Source organism: Mesocricetus auratus, unplaced genomic scaffold (assembly GCF_017639785.1).
Source record: "Mesocricetus auratus isolate SY011 unplaced genomic scaffold, BCM_Maur_2.0 Super-Scaffold_100676, whole genome shotgun sequence".
Classification (NCBI taxonomy): Eukaryota; Metazoa; Chordata; class Mammalia; order Rodentia; family Cricetidae; genus Mesocricetus; species Mesocricetus auratus.
Window position 1 is genome coordinate 39250415 of NW_024429266.1, and position 15015 is coordinate 39265429.

The window sequence follows — 15015 nt, forward strand, 5'->3', positions numbered from 1 at the left end:
CACTCACTTGCTTTGTACAGATAATCCCTTGGCCTATAAGCTATGTCTTTCTGTTCCTCCTCTCTTCTCTACAATTCCTCCTTTTGTGTATGCTATTCTAGGTACTATTGAAGCATTAAGCATCCAAAATGCTCCTTCTTAGTGTTTTACTCAATGCAACCCTTGCTAGCATTTATATAGCCAAAATTGAAGCTGGAGGCTTCCATGTAATTTTGCTGGATTTTTTAAACATTGCTAAGTAGTTCTTTGGTCAGTGCAAGCATGAGGACCAACTATAAGCCATCAATGGAAATCCCGCCATACAAACCCATTGTTCCTTCCTTTCTCACTTCCCTTCATTCTTCTGCTTATAAGTACCTTTCTAGGTCCCTCCTATTCTTGCATGATTTTGAGACCTTAGCCTTCTTGGTAGGGATTACTAAATGTGATGGTTTTTGAGGAAATGTCTAAGGAAGAGTAGTATTTGAATTGAAACTAGCTCATTTTAAGATGCGACTTCGTTTCTCTGGACTTCCCTAGCTATCAACAACCATTTATTGACACTTGAAAAATAGTTAAGTCCCTGAAGGCCTGATTTCCTTGGGCTCAAAACTATTCTAGTTGGTAAGAAAGGTTATGATAAGTCTGTGTGTCTGACGTTATTTCAGGGACCCTTTTCTGTTACATCAGATTGGGTCAGCATGATTGGGTCATCAGGCATCAGCAGCACACACTTCATCTGGGGAAGTGATGACTATAATGTTGAGTTCTGGGTGAACAATTCTTTTAGGGACACTGAGTCTCTGAGTTGCTGGAGAACCAAATACAGTGTTTGACACCTGCAGCTCATGGGACAAAGCTGAACTTTCTGGCAGTGTATTTAAAGACTCCTTCCATGCCTGAGATTGCTGAAAAAACATGGGACTATTATGTACAAGCCTAAAAAACATGGCATGGCCTGCCTCACATGCCAAGGAAGTCATGCCATGTATTATTAGAGGTGGGCTTGGCTTCATTATCATGATATAGAACGGTTTCCTGCAGGGCTGGGGATATGGCGCTGTTGGTAAAATGCTTGCTTGAGCAAAAAGAGCTGAGTTCAGTTCTTAATAGCCAGTAAAAAGCTGTGGCACAGCGGCAAACATTGGTAACCCCAGTGCTGAGGGAGGGAACACGGGAGCATCTTGGTGCTCTCTGGCCAGCCAGGTTAGCTAAGAGTGACATTAACCTCTGGCCTCCACATGGGGAGTGCATGGGGAAGTGTGCACTCACACATACACACACACACACACACTCTCACACACACACACACACCAATCTCTTGCTCCATAGTGATCTTGACATAAAACTGCAGCCGCATCTTTTGCATCTCCCCCATCACCCCTTGCCTTTCCATCCCTGCCTCCCACGTATGTAGCCTAATTAAGGCTGTGACTGCAAGGGGCAAGGATGACTCAGTCCCCTTTTGTTTTTATCCCTGCTGCATAGCTTTGTGCAGATGACTTAGTAATTGTCGTGACAGTAACCCTGGTCTAGAAACCACTGGTGAAGTGTGAACACTCTCTGGCCTTTAAGAACCCAGAGCCATAATTGTGGAGTTGTATGGGACTGTGGAGACTGTCTTACCCCCATCCCACCTGCTTCATCTTCCTCTGCGGCAAAGAATGAAGCCGCCAGCGTCTGTCACTCAGGAGAGCATTGTGACCGTGCTCCCATGATTCTTCAAGTGATTGTGCTGGGGCCTCTGCTCTTCCTGGGAAAACCTACCGCGTGGAGATGTAGTGTGTTCTTTGCCAGAGCTGCCCTCGCTGCAGTTCTCCTTTAGAAATTCATCGGCAAGAGCAGCACCGAAATGTTTTACCCTCGGATTTTCATCCTTGATTTTTGGAAGTTTGGAGCTGGACACTCACACCTGCCTTCTCTCTGGGTACCAATGAGTGATGGAAGACACAAGGATAGGGCAGCATTCTGATTCAGCATCTACCTCATTAGTGATGAGTGATTCCCAGACACAGATCCAGAACTAGTTTGGGATCCATAGGTAACATTTAAAACATCAAAAAGTTTGTTGTCAAGTTATGTAATATGAAATGTGTAATTCAAACTATTAAAGACTAGGTATATGCCCTTGAAATTATCTTACATAATACAATTAAGTTCACTATAGCAGTCCGTGTTAAATAGCAAAGATGAAAATTTAAAAAGTTGGAAGCCACTGAACTTGCAGGAGAGGAACAAATTGAATCTTCTGTATCCCCGTATTATGCAACAGTTAAAAGAAATGAACCAGATGTATTGATGGCACAGTTGCATTTTTCAAATGATATTATTAAATAGAGTAACAAAATTGTATAAAAAAGTATGTTGTAAAAAATACTATGATATATTTTTATACTTAACATTCAACAAATAGATACCAGACACCAATCATTTGTCATGTATTGACAGGCATATGATAAATGCATGTACATACATTCACTTTAGCATGGTATGTTCTATATAAAATATCTGTAAGTACCAAGTATTTATATGATATGTATTTAAATGTTCAGACACATAAAAATGGCATATTTGGTATAGTATAAGTAACATGTTATCAATATAATAGGAATATTAAAATCTCTCAAATAAGCTTGGTATGGGAGTATATCAGTTTAACACAAAAAATAAAACCCAGTAATCGATATTGGGGTTCAAGCTGAAGATCAGAGTAGCAAGCCACTACCTCTTACCTCTACCTCAGACTAAAAGAGCCATCCTATCCTCAGCGTGACTGGAAAATAAATCTCTCGTGAGACCCTTTTGTTCTTCCTTTTATACCTCCCTAGTGCTGAGATTAAAGACATGGGATCCCAAGTGCTGAGATCACCTTTGTGTGGGATGTCTCTCCTTAGGACTGGCTCAATTTCATGTAGCTTAGTGTTGCCTTGAACTAACAGAGATCCATCTGCTTGTCTCTTGAGTCCTGGGATTAAAGGTATATGCCACCTCTGCCTGGCTGTCTGGCTAGCCACTATAGCTGTTGGTATTAAAGGTATGTTTCACCATTGCCTGGCTCTATGACTTGTGGCTAGCTTTGCTTTCTGTACCCTCAGGCAAGCTTTAATAAATCATAAGTAATATATCACCACAGTCAGTGACTGATATAGAGGAAGAAAAAAGCTGAGAAGCTGAATACCAAGCCTGTGGCCATTGTAATTTCATGTTCTAGTTGGGCGGGTGAAAAATGGCAGCTTGATACAAAAATACGAGGAGCTCTGAGTTCTGTACAGTGTTCGCTCCATTCTTTGTGCTGCTCTAAATCTTAAATTTCTCAAAGTCAAGAGATATCCCTGAAAACAGGAATACATTTATGAAAAGATGTCAAGTGGGAAAAAAGCAGATTACTGGTGGTCACTGGCCTTGCTCACACCTTCCACTGAACCCAGTATGTGCAGTTATCCAGAAGGACATCTCCAAGGAGCATCAACACCCATCCGGCCAGTGGGGCATGCACTAGGTCACCTGAAGCACTCCTGTTTTAGATTTCACTTGAAACTGTTCCCAAGGCTTCCACAGTCATAGTCACACATAGAACTGAGTTGCCTAGCCTCTATGAAATGCTCTTCTTGTTGGCTGATTGGTCACATGTGTCGTCACACTGAGTTTAATTGGCATTTATAACCCATTGAGCCAGGCAGTCTCCACATACACAGTGAGTCAGCCAGCCCCGCTTTTACGTTTTGTATGAAGTCCACTTGGTTGCCATCCTCCCAACATATCGTATTCTTAGGAAATATGTTGGGTTGACGTACGATGAAATGCAGTGGACCCTGTGGGGAATGTGGGTTCGGTGTGGCCTGGAGAAGGTAGACATCACAGGTTCCTTATGCTGCCTTCTCACTGCTGCTCCTTGTGGGGAAGGACATCACTAAGTGATGTATGCACCAGTGTCAGGCAGAGCTTGGGAAATAGGAGCTTTAATACTTCTGAATGGTCATTGCTGTTGGTGGGTGGTGGCGTGGATACAATGGATGGTGGTGGTAGCTAACGTGTGTACTGTCTTGAAAATGAAAAGTCCCATACGCCAGGGTTGCCATCGCCTGTTATCACGGGGATCCTTCCTGAGCATGGCCGAAGCAGCAGCCATGCTCTGCTGCTCCTCACCAGCGAGGCCTTTTCCCAACTGAAATGATAATGTGCAAGTCTAATTAGAATAAAGCTCATTAGAGACAGAGACAGCCATTAATGCCTCCATTGATTTTTCTAATGAAAAGGGGAGGAGACTTTACCAGGGCAGCTAATTATTTTTTGTTTTCGTCGGCATTTCTTCTGCATTTAAAACTGTTGTTGTAAGCTGTCATTGGGCTGTAAACAAAAATGGAGCCAAAAGTGGCTCTGACATTTTCAACCCTGAGGAGGGCCTCTGCTTCCAACCCACAGCCCTACAGGGAACTGTAAGACCCCCCGGCCCCCTCCCCATTGTGATCTTCTGCATCCTGGCTAGTGGCTCTTAGATTAGTTGTAGAGTGTGGTTCTGCCCCTACCCCTGTCCACATTCCATAGGACCTGGATGTCATTGCTTCACAATAGTCATACCTAGAAGGAGCAGCTTGTTCCTGTTCTGGGAAGGGAAATTCTCACGGGGTTCATTTCTGTACACAAATGCACCTTGCTACTCAGAAAGCAGTAAAGTCCCGGTAGAGGCTGTTATAGCAGGGTTAACCCGGGTGTGTGGCTGGGGCAGAACACTTGCCTGGTGTGCATGAAACTGTAGGTTCAGCCTCAGGACTAACAAAGAAAACAAACCAACTGGGCATGAGCCCACATACGCTTCACCTAGAAAGTACTTAACTAAATAAAAATGTTGACTAATGAGCAGTGGGATTCTAGTATCAACTTCTAACCCCCCTCCTTCATCGCCCCTGCCCTTTCTTCATTTCCATACTGTTCTAGCAACACAAGTTGGCCTGACCTGTAGCTATAGCTGATGCAGTTGAATTGTTCAAGGGGGTGGGACTTCCTCCAGTGGGATCCAAAATCTGTGGACAGCTTCCTTCTCATATCAGAATGCCTGGGCACTTTCAGATTACTGCCACTCAACAGGCTCCTCTCAAGGAGGGGTGTTCACAAGTGATGTCATAGGAAACACACAGGATTCCGTTGACACCAAAGGATGGAAGTGAGCAAGAAACATTGCCTGTCCTCTCAAGTAAGGGAGGCCAATATTGTGGACAAAAATGACTGTACAGCCTGTTGGAGTAAAGAAGAGACAGGTTCTCCTTGGAGCGTCTGGGGACAGAGTGACAGGAAAACATCATACTAAACCCAAGTCATATAGACTTAAGTAGCCAGGCAATGGATGCTGGAGAAGTATGAAGGAAGAGAGTAGTGAGCGTATGGGAATAAATGACTGTTTCAGGCCCAGGGAGGATGTATGAGATTGCTGGAGTTGTCTGTCTAGTGATAGGCAGTAAGTGGACGGATGGACGGATGGACAGACAGACAGACAGACAGACCTTTTTCGAGATAGGGTTTCTCTGTGTATCCCAGGCAGTCCCGGAACACACTCTGTAGACCAAACTGGCCTTGAACTCACAGAGATCCGCCTGCCTCTGCCTCTCAAACACTGAGATTAAAGGCATGCACCACCACTGCCCGGCTGTATGAACATATACCTGTTTTCGAATACTTCTTCCCATGACTTATGAAAAGAGCTACAAGATAAATACTTGTAATTGTAAAACTGGCCACTTTGTAAAGGTATATATGATTTATACACCATAAAGCACACTGATATTGCATGCGTGGGCCAATGGCTTTTAGCAAGTTTGCCCAACTGCAGAACCGTCAGCACACACTAGTTTTCAGACACTCTGTTGTGTGATTAATGACTCTCCTACTTAGAGTCAGTCTCCGTTCCCACTCTAATCGTATATCTTTGGGTTTCATTTCTCTGACTGGTATTAAAGGGGATACAAGTCTTCTCTTGGATTAAGAGAGATCGCCAAGCCACTTTGAAAGCAGCCATACTTGTCATTGCTGGCACTCACTGAGAGCTGCATCCCTCTGTGCACCCTCAAAAACTGACTGCCCCGAGTTATTTTACCTCTAATCACTTGTATTTGTTCATGCAGATAATTTTTCTCTTTGTTTGCTTTTTGCCTGTGTCTTGAATGAGTCTCCGCTCTCTGTGACTTACCTCTCTTTAGGATCCTCTTTTAAAAATTTTTTGGATGAGTTTTCTCACAGCTTGCATAGTAAATCCCTTGGCTGTTTTTGCTAGTGTGAAGTTTTCCCTTTTTTTAATGTGTGAGTATAAGCGCATGCATACAAAGGTAGATGTGTGTGTGTGTGTGTGTGTGTGTGTGTGTGCGCGCGCGCGTGCGCCAAAAGACAACCCTGAATGGCATCCTCAGGAATGCTATCTACTTCCTTTGAGGCAGTCTCTGACTGGCCTGGAGCTCACTGGTTAGGCTGGACTGGCTAGCCAGCAAATTCCAGGTGTCCTCTGTCTCCACCTCCCCAGCGCTGGAATTACAACATGCTCCACCATGTCCAGCTGCGGGGAGGGGGTGGGGGGGGTCACAGACAGTGCACGTGTGCCACAGACAGTGCACGTGTGCCACAGACATGTGAAGACTTGAAGCTGACATCAGTGTCTTCCTTGGTCATTTTCTATTTATTGAGAGTCTCTCTGAATCTGGAGCTTGCCACATTGGCTATCTGGCTAGCCAGCTTGCTTCAGAGGCCCCATGCCTGCTTCCTGATTGCTGGGGTCACAGGAGGCCGTCATCCCTTCCCTGCTTCTTATGTGACTTCTAGAGATCCAGCCTCTGGTCCTCACACTTGTGCAGCAACGGCTTTATCCTCTGAGCCACGTCCACAGCCCCAGCACCCAGATTTCACATGGATTCTGGGGACTGAACCATGTCCCCTGCTTACAAGGCAGGGGCTTTACAGCTTGAGCTGTCTCCTGCTTGACGGTGCTTTTATATTTTTCTTATGTTTTAACTCTTACACTAAAGCTTTGTTTTTAACATGTTTATGAGCGCAGCACACACACACACACACACACACACACACACACACACACACCAGGTATTTAACTGTTTAGTTAGCATGTCCTCAAATAAACAGAAGTTTAGTGTTATGCTCTGGTAAATTTTTAAGATTCACTACCCTGTCAGATACTTAATTTCCATGCAGCTTAAGCTGCATCTCTGGGATATGACACTCTGTATTCGTGGGTTTCTTGGCGTTTGCTTGTTTTGGATGTGTCTTCTGAAAGGGGGAAGAGAAGAAGAAGGAGGGAGGGGAGGAGGGGAAGGAAGAAGAGGAGAAACAAGGAAGAAGAAGGAAGAGGAGGAGGAAACTGATTTAGAATCAAAGGAGTCTTGAGGTATATAGAAACAGGTTAGACTCGGGAAATGGTCAGAGACGGACATCCCCTGGATCCAGAGGCCAAGAGCATACCTTCTCTGGGGGCTGCAGGAAGGCAGGACTTTGCTGCACTACTCCAGCATACTTACATAACACTTGTTTTGTGTTGTGGTGGCACATGCTAAGTAGACACTTTATCACTAAGCTGTACCCCCTCTTTGTTGTTGTTTGTTAAGTTGCCCAGGTTGGTCTTTAACTTGGAAACCTGCCTCAGCCTCCCAAGTGGTTAAAAATGGCAGGTCTGTGCTACCAGACCCAGATTTTCCTGTCATTGAATTTGTACCAAAATACCCCTGTGGCTCTTTGAAATAATCGTTCCTTGTCAGCGTCATTTGGAGTTTCCATTCTTGTAAGGTGCTGGGGTCTCTCTGAAAACTCTTGGTGGGTCCTTCACACAGGCTGGAATTGTGACTACCATACAATTGCACAGAAGGCTTTACAGAGGCTGCCTTCTGTTTTTGGGTCCCTTTATGGGGATGGAGGGGCATTCTTAGGCTAAGAGACCTGCTGTGTCTCCAGCCTGTTCAATCCTACTTCCTGCCTCCCTGATGGCTGCTGAAAGTTTGACAATTTGGGCTTTAGAAGTTCTTTGACAATTTAAATGAGACATGAAGTCCTGTCAGCAGAAACTGGTTCTCTGACCTACCCAGTAGGACCAGTGTGCAAATGAGGGTGCTCATGGGATATGGGGATTGGAGCCCTCCCAGCAGGTCTCTGCGTCACTTAGGCACGCCTCTTAGCTGCAGTATGTTCTGATCGCCGAAGCCTTTGTTCCCAAAGTATTCCATCCTCCTAGCTGCCATCAGGAGATAACAAAAATGAAACCGACTGGAATTTGAATTTTCTTATCAAGTCACTCCGACCTCCCAGGAAAGGTAGAGATTAGCTTGGGGATCTTGGGCTTTTCTGAGATTTGCTCACAAGCCACGAGACTCCACTCCTACCCTGCAGAGTTGATATGAATAATAAATGAAATGATGTCTGCAAAGCAACTCGTGTGGGTTTTTTCCTCCTTCTCATAATAATTAGAAAAATTTAGAGGAACAAATTCTCTGGAAATGCAAGTCTCAGGGTCTGGCTCAGAGTGAGGTTTTATTCAGCTTTGTCCCTCCAGGGGTAAGATAGAAGCTTTTGTGTGCTGGCGGTAAACCCTCAGGTTTTTGTTTTGTTTTTAATGTGTGCTGTGTGTGTGTGTGTGTGTACAAGTTTATGCCTACAGTGCTTTAGGAGGCCAGAAGGATGTCAGATCCCCTAGAGCCGAAGTTACAGTAGTTGTGAACTGCCATGTGAATGCTAGGAATTGAACCCAGGTCCTCTGCAAGATCAGCCAGTGCTCTTAACCACTGAACCATCTCTCTAGCCCTGGGTCCTTTAGTTTTATAATCTTGTAGCTCTTTCCCATGTTTCGAAGCACTGTGTTAATCAACAAATACAGGTGTGTGTGTGTGTGTGTGTGTGTGTGTTTGCTTCCTCATAGTGGAGGGACCCACTCAGCCTCGCATGAGCTTCCTGAACCTTTGCTTAGATGTGAGGCCTTACTGTGACATACGATAGGAAGGGACTTTAGTTTTTACCATGAACTTGTCTTCATGTACAGATTGGGATTGAGATCTGCCTGGGACATACTGCTGAGGAGGGGGGAAGTTCTCTGTCGCCTGTCAGGTCTCACCTTAAGACCACAGCTTTCAATCACAAATGAGGCTTTTCACCCCTACCAGGAGCATGATACAATAACAGTGACAACAGTTAACATTTATTGACTATCTGACAGAATGAGGTATTTTTCTGCACATAACCCTGATCACATAGCCCTATGGGATAGAGAAAGGGACTATGCCCAAGAAGCCAAAGCCTGTCATTTTACCCATGTCCACTTTATATGCTAATTAAATCTCCATGAAAACTCTGACCCCAGCCTATCCTTCCCTGCTTACCCAGCATCTGTCTCCAAGTCCAGTCTGAACCTCCCCAGTTATAGTCACACGGAGACCATTGCTTGATGCTTGTGATCTTGTGCTGCAAGATTTGTATGTGTCCTGTTTCCCATGCTGGAGAATAAACGCTCAGTAGTCAGGAGCCTTGGGGGCTGGTCTCCTTTATAACTCTCCACTTGATGACTGAGAGAATGGCTCCTGCCTGGTCAGGGACAAAACTCAGGATGGTATCATCATGAGCCATGTCACTGGGAAGGCTGCATCCTCTTCTTGAGAGCACTGGTTACCCGTTTTCTCTGTCCCCTAGAGTTGTTATGCTTCCAGTGAGTCACACCTCAGTGGACACTGGACTTCCATTCTGCAAGGCACATGGGACTGCACTCTGCTGGTGGAAGAAACGAAATCAGGCTATATAGCGACTCATTCTGACAGAACAAGCAGTCTGGGCTGTTTGTCAAGGAATGGGTGACCATTCCTGCTTCTGCAGATCCCAAGACTTATTTGTATGGTAGTGTTTGCTTGTTTTGTTTTTGTATGTGAAACACACTTATATACATGTATGTATACACCATGAACAAAGTAATTTACCAGTCACCATTTAGACACTATTAATACTAACTTTTAACAGCCATGCCAGATAACTGTCATTATTTTTAATTCATCAATAAGTAAACTGAGCCTCAAAGAGGTACCAAAATTAGTAAGAAATACAGCAGGGATTAACATCCAGAATGTATTTAATAATTCATTATAGTGACACTTCAATGTTAGGGAAATGTGAAATATTCCCAATGTGCAGATAGATAACAAAGAAATATGCAAGCATGGTATATATTTAAGGAATAGTTACATTAAAAGTGTAAGCACTGATGCTTTTAAGAATCCATTCCAATTATTTAGAAAATTTTAGGTTTGAAAGAAAAGAAAGGAAGTTTGCTGAATATGCTGTAAGTAGCAGTGGGCTGAGGGGTTAGAAAAGTACCTTCAATAGCCAAGAATTCTACTTTTTAATATAATAAAATAAGACTTATAATATTAAAAAGTCAGCTTGAAATCAAAGGAGTATGCGCACAGTAAACAAAGAATTGTTTGTTTTCAATACGTCATGCGCATCAACTGCAAAGTTGAGATAGAATAAAGAAAAACAAAAGAAGCAACAAAGTATGAAATAAATGTACTATAAAATAGTTAACAAGAGAGCTGGGCAGTGGTGGCACACACCTTTAATCCCAGCACCCGAGTGGAGGAGGCAGGTGGATCTCTGTGAGCCGAGACCAGCCTGGTCTACAAGAGCTGGTTCCAGGGCAGTCTCCAAAGCCACAGAGAAACTCTGTCTCGAAAAAAAAAACAAGAAAATAGTGTGGTACAAATGACTTGCTTATCAAATAAGAAAAACTATGGGAACATCCATTGTCATATACAACTTTAGTTACATTGTTTGAGGTTCTTGTTTTTGTATGTTAGAGAGCCAAAATTTCTGCCTTTCAAGGAGTGTTTGTCCCCAAATATAGAGCATCTAGTTTGTATTTGAAAAGAAAAATCAGTGAAGGGTACAAACAAAATAATCCAACTTGACTGTGGGGACCAGTCAACCTGTTCAAACATGCCTGAAAAGAGGAGTGAGAGTTGAGGAAGAAAAGAGACAAAAGACAGAAGCTAGAGTCCAGAGGGCTCTCAGTGAAAACCGTAGATGCCTCAAGTGTGTTAGTCATAGTTTTTCTATAACCCAGTCAAAAAGGGGAGGGCAAATGACTTTCTTACTGTGATATAAGGAACAAAGGTACCTCCTTAATACTTAGTACATCTAGTGACCACACCCTAAGTCAAGCATCCTATTATTTGGGCTCGAGGAGCAAGACATCAAGTAGCAAGTAGCCACACATTTCGCCAAGCATCCTGTTGTTTAACCTTGAGGAGCAAGAATACATTTGATCTCTATGACCTTAAGTCAAGATGAAAGGGAGTCAATAACAAATGGGCCCTGACACTTGATCTTTCGCAAAAGCCTGGCCTGTGACATAGGTGATGAAATAGTAAGGTACTTTTGTCTTGTGCTGTCTGTGGAGGCTTGTACTCAGAAGGCTACATATGTTTGTCACAACAACCCAGCCAGGTCAAATACCAAGCCTCAATCCTGGTCCCAGCTGTGTCTTCATAGTGGCACGGGGATAAAAGACTCTCAAAAGCAGCCATTCCCTACTGTCCTTAAGCCTGCCAAGAACCTGCTTGCTGGCAGGCACATCAAAGCCTCTTGTCCTTAAAGCCATTCATGAGGACCAGGCACAGCCCCAGGTCTGTCACACATGTTTGTAACATCCTTGTTTGCTGTTCCTTTAAACCATCTTAGAGAGTTAAAACTCGGGCATCCCTTGATTTATGCTTCCTCCTTTGACATTTTATGTTGCAAGCGTGGGGTTGGAACTGTAGAATACGAGCAGCAGAGAGGGACTGTTGAATCTCCCTGGTGAGAGATAAGACTTGTAGCTGCTTCATCTCTTTAACTTCTTCGTGCGAGCGGCATCTCGTGTGCGCCTGTAATATCAGTTGACGTAAATTCTTGCCAGCATTTTAACGAGCTTGCTGTGGGCGTGGTATATCATGCCTTGAGATAAATGGAGCTTAAAAATCAGCCAGCACATGTTTGGGATGCATCTGTCTGTACCTAGCAGTCACCGGTGACAAAGCAGACTTAAGCCGGAAGAAAATGCATCACCAGTAACTGTTTCTATTCATGTGTTCTTCTTTTTTTATTCCCAGGGTCGGGATTACTGTTCTGAAGAAGAGGATATCACATAGCATCGGTTCTCCCACTCAGACCAGGAGCTACTACTGTGTAAATAGGTTACACCCCAGTTGAAACCTTTGCAAAGGTCGGTTCTCTTCACCGAACAGCACTATAGCAAACGAAGACCGTTCCATATCGTATGCCCCATTAAATTACAGTGTTTCTTAATGAACCTGCAAAGGAATATTGCTAAACACAAACACACACACACATACACATACACACACACACAAAAAAAAGAAAAACTGTTCTGGAACTTTCTTTGTTGCTGCTAGTTAAAACTTGTTGCAACTTTTCACTTCTCTCGTGTCCAAGTATGCAGCAAAGTTCTGCAGTTCACCTTAAAGATGCTATTGGTTTTCCGATGCTCTCCAGCCTATTTTCTATAAGATGAGGTAGTGATGAACTCTGATACAGACTTCAGTTCTAGCTTGGTTCTGCTTTGAAGTCAAGCTTCTCCTCCCCTCTTTCGTCCTTATCCATCTCTTCCACGTGGTCCAGAGATGGCCTGAGCCTTGCTTCTCGCTGGTAATGTGGGTCTTTGGAGATGGGATGGTGGCCATGGTGAGCCTTGTTTCTCTGCTCAGACGTAGAAGAGCCACAATTGGCTAAAAGCATGCTGTGACCTGGCTCCTGGAAGTGACATAGGAGTGAGCCACGGTTGTTCCACTCACTAGGACACTTAGTGCAGGATTAAGCTTGTAGCATTGGCTTTGCTCAGATGCAAATGGAAGTGTGCCACAATCATTTTGAATCCCTCCTCCTCACTTTTTTTTCTAAGAAATAAACATTTTACTGTTTTTATGTATCCTTGTCTTCTCCCATTCATCCAGTTCAGCATTTTAAGATGATCCTAGGTGTGGAAGTTAAGTGTTCCTTCATAGTGACACTGATGATTGACCTAAATGGCTCCCCACCCTACTGTTGATGGCTACCATGGTTTGGAAGGACTGTGAGTTCTTAGAAGAGATGAAGGGACAACCCTGTGGGCTGGAAACCTCCATGATCTTTGGCTTTCTTAAGTATTAAAGCACGTTGTTTTCTAATTCTCCCCCTTCAGAATGCTACAGGAGCCTTGCCACCTCCTTCCACTGTGTTCCCAGCACCGGTAGGATGGGTAAAAGGTGTCTGCCTAAAGGGAAACAGGACATTGACACGGGTGATGTTGGAGATGTGGGGAGTGTTGACTGCGTGTCCAGTAGAGTTTATTTTTCCATGCTATATGAAGAGGATGATCTCTTCTCAAAGACAGAAGTAATATTTTTAACAAATATTGTCACAAGTAAATAGCAATCAAAAGGAGAAAATAACTTTTGTATTTTTTTATCATGTTTGATAGCTTTGACGAGGGTTCTCTTTGTTACTTTCAGGGGAGGGCACCCTATTAAATGCCATGCCAGCAGTCCAGGGTTGGGTTTGTCCTACACACACACACACACACACACACACACACACACACACACACACACACGCTGTGTTTTTCTCTTTGAGGGTTATGAGTTTCAAAGGCCTCACTATCAGCCACACTGCCACCTTTGGAAGGTGGAATAAGTTACAAGAGGAATAGTTAAGATGTTCCCATTTGTCAAAGGATTTGCCACAGAATAGAATAGAAAGCTAAATTGGTTCTTGCCAAAAGGAGCCTTGACTTTCAAATCTTTCCACAAAATGGCAAGATTCTTCATCTCCTGACAGACCCAAGGCAACAAGAGTGAAGGAAAGAAAATACAGTCAAGTGCTACAGAAAACGGACTCGAGTATAAACAAAATCCCATAATTCTTGCAGCCAGCAGCAGCTATTTTGGGGAGCAGCTGTGGTTGTTACATAAATAGAGTTGCAGCCAAAAGCTAAGGCTTTTTTATCCAGCATCAAGCAGAAAAATACAGGGAGAGTCCAGTAGTCTAGGATTTTAAGTTCCCTCCCCTTGTATGGTTTTTGGCCAAAGGACGAAAATAGTTTTCCTCAACTGTAAATGAACTGCTAAACCCCACCTCAACTTGTTCACTGGAGACTTTGTTCACTGTTCTGTGGATGGCCTTTTCCGGAATCTCCTGTTTATATCAAGCAAGAGTGAAGCGAATGTTAACGTCTTCCATTTGACTCTTCTACTTGGTGTCTAAGACAGTGTCTTCCCAGATAATCACCACCCTCTACCCGAAGATGAAACACCCTTGTCCTTTTCCTCAGCCACGTTTAGCATTTTGGATGTTACACATGTTTCTTGGGAACCTGACTTTTGAGTGTTAATAAAACCCTAAATGCTGTTTAGGAAACAGCGGTTTTTCACAGTTCCATCTCCCATGTTTCACACTGGATACCTCTTCGCTACACAGAAGTGATTTCATCTTCAGACACATTTGGTACCTCTAGAAATAGGTCCAAGAAATGGGATGGCTGAGTGGATTGGCATGAAATGCTTAACTATATTAGCAGCACTCAAAACTGTCTGTTTTCCATTTGTTGGTTTGAATCATAAAATTGTCAAGTGATTTGTGTTTGTACTTTATTTTTGTGTACCTTCTGGAAGGATCTCAATTAAAAATATATCTACCCCCACCCTCATATCAGGACACTAAGCAGGTTGTCTCAAGCATAGCGAAAAGGATTATCCAGTATAGATGCCAGCACTTCTTGCTAATTATCATGTCTGTAGGGCTTGGGAGTTGAAAGGAGGGAAGAAGTGGCCTGGTGGGTGGATGCAGAAAGAAAGGTGTTGAAAAATGGACAGAAGATATTTTGAAGAGCCTTTAGAGTGGCTAAGGGATAAGGCAGTTGGTCTAATGGCCAGTGTGAGGAATGGTAAGATTTGCAGCTCGGTTACACACGCCTCGTGTTCTCCAGGTTGTAGAGTTGTAAAGGCTCAGCAGTGTGTGCGCAGCTTTCTTTTGCTTGGC

At 43.7% G+C, this 15015-nt stretch overlaps 1 protein-coding gene across 7 annotated transcripts in view; it reads left to right on the plus strand.

Moving 5' to 3' along the window:
- The window catches only part of CUNH1orf21 (chromosome unknown C1orf21 homolog), a 193773-nt gene extending 179163 nt beyond the window's left edge, over nucleotides 1-14610 (plus strand). For all 7 annotated transcript variants that reach the window (XM_040738970.1, XM_040738968.1, XM_005071277.4 and 4 more), the window contains one exon: nucleotides 12093-14610. In XM_040738970.1, coding sequence (XP_040594904.1) covers nucleotides 12093-12131 — 39 coding nt within the window. In that variant the 3' untranslated portion in view covers nucleotides 12132-14610. The remainder of the gene's footprint in view (nucleotides 1-12092) is intronic.
- Nucleotides 14611-15015: the final 405 nt, after the last annotated feature.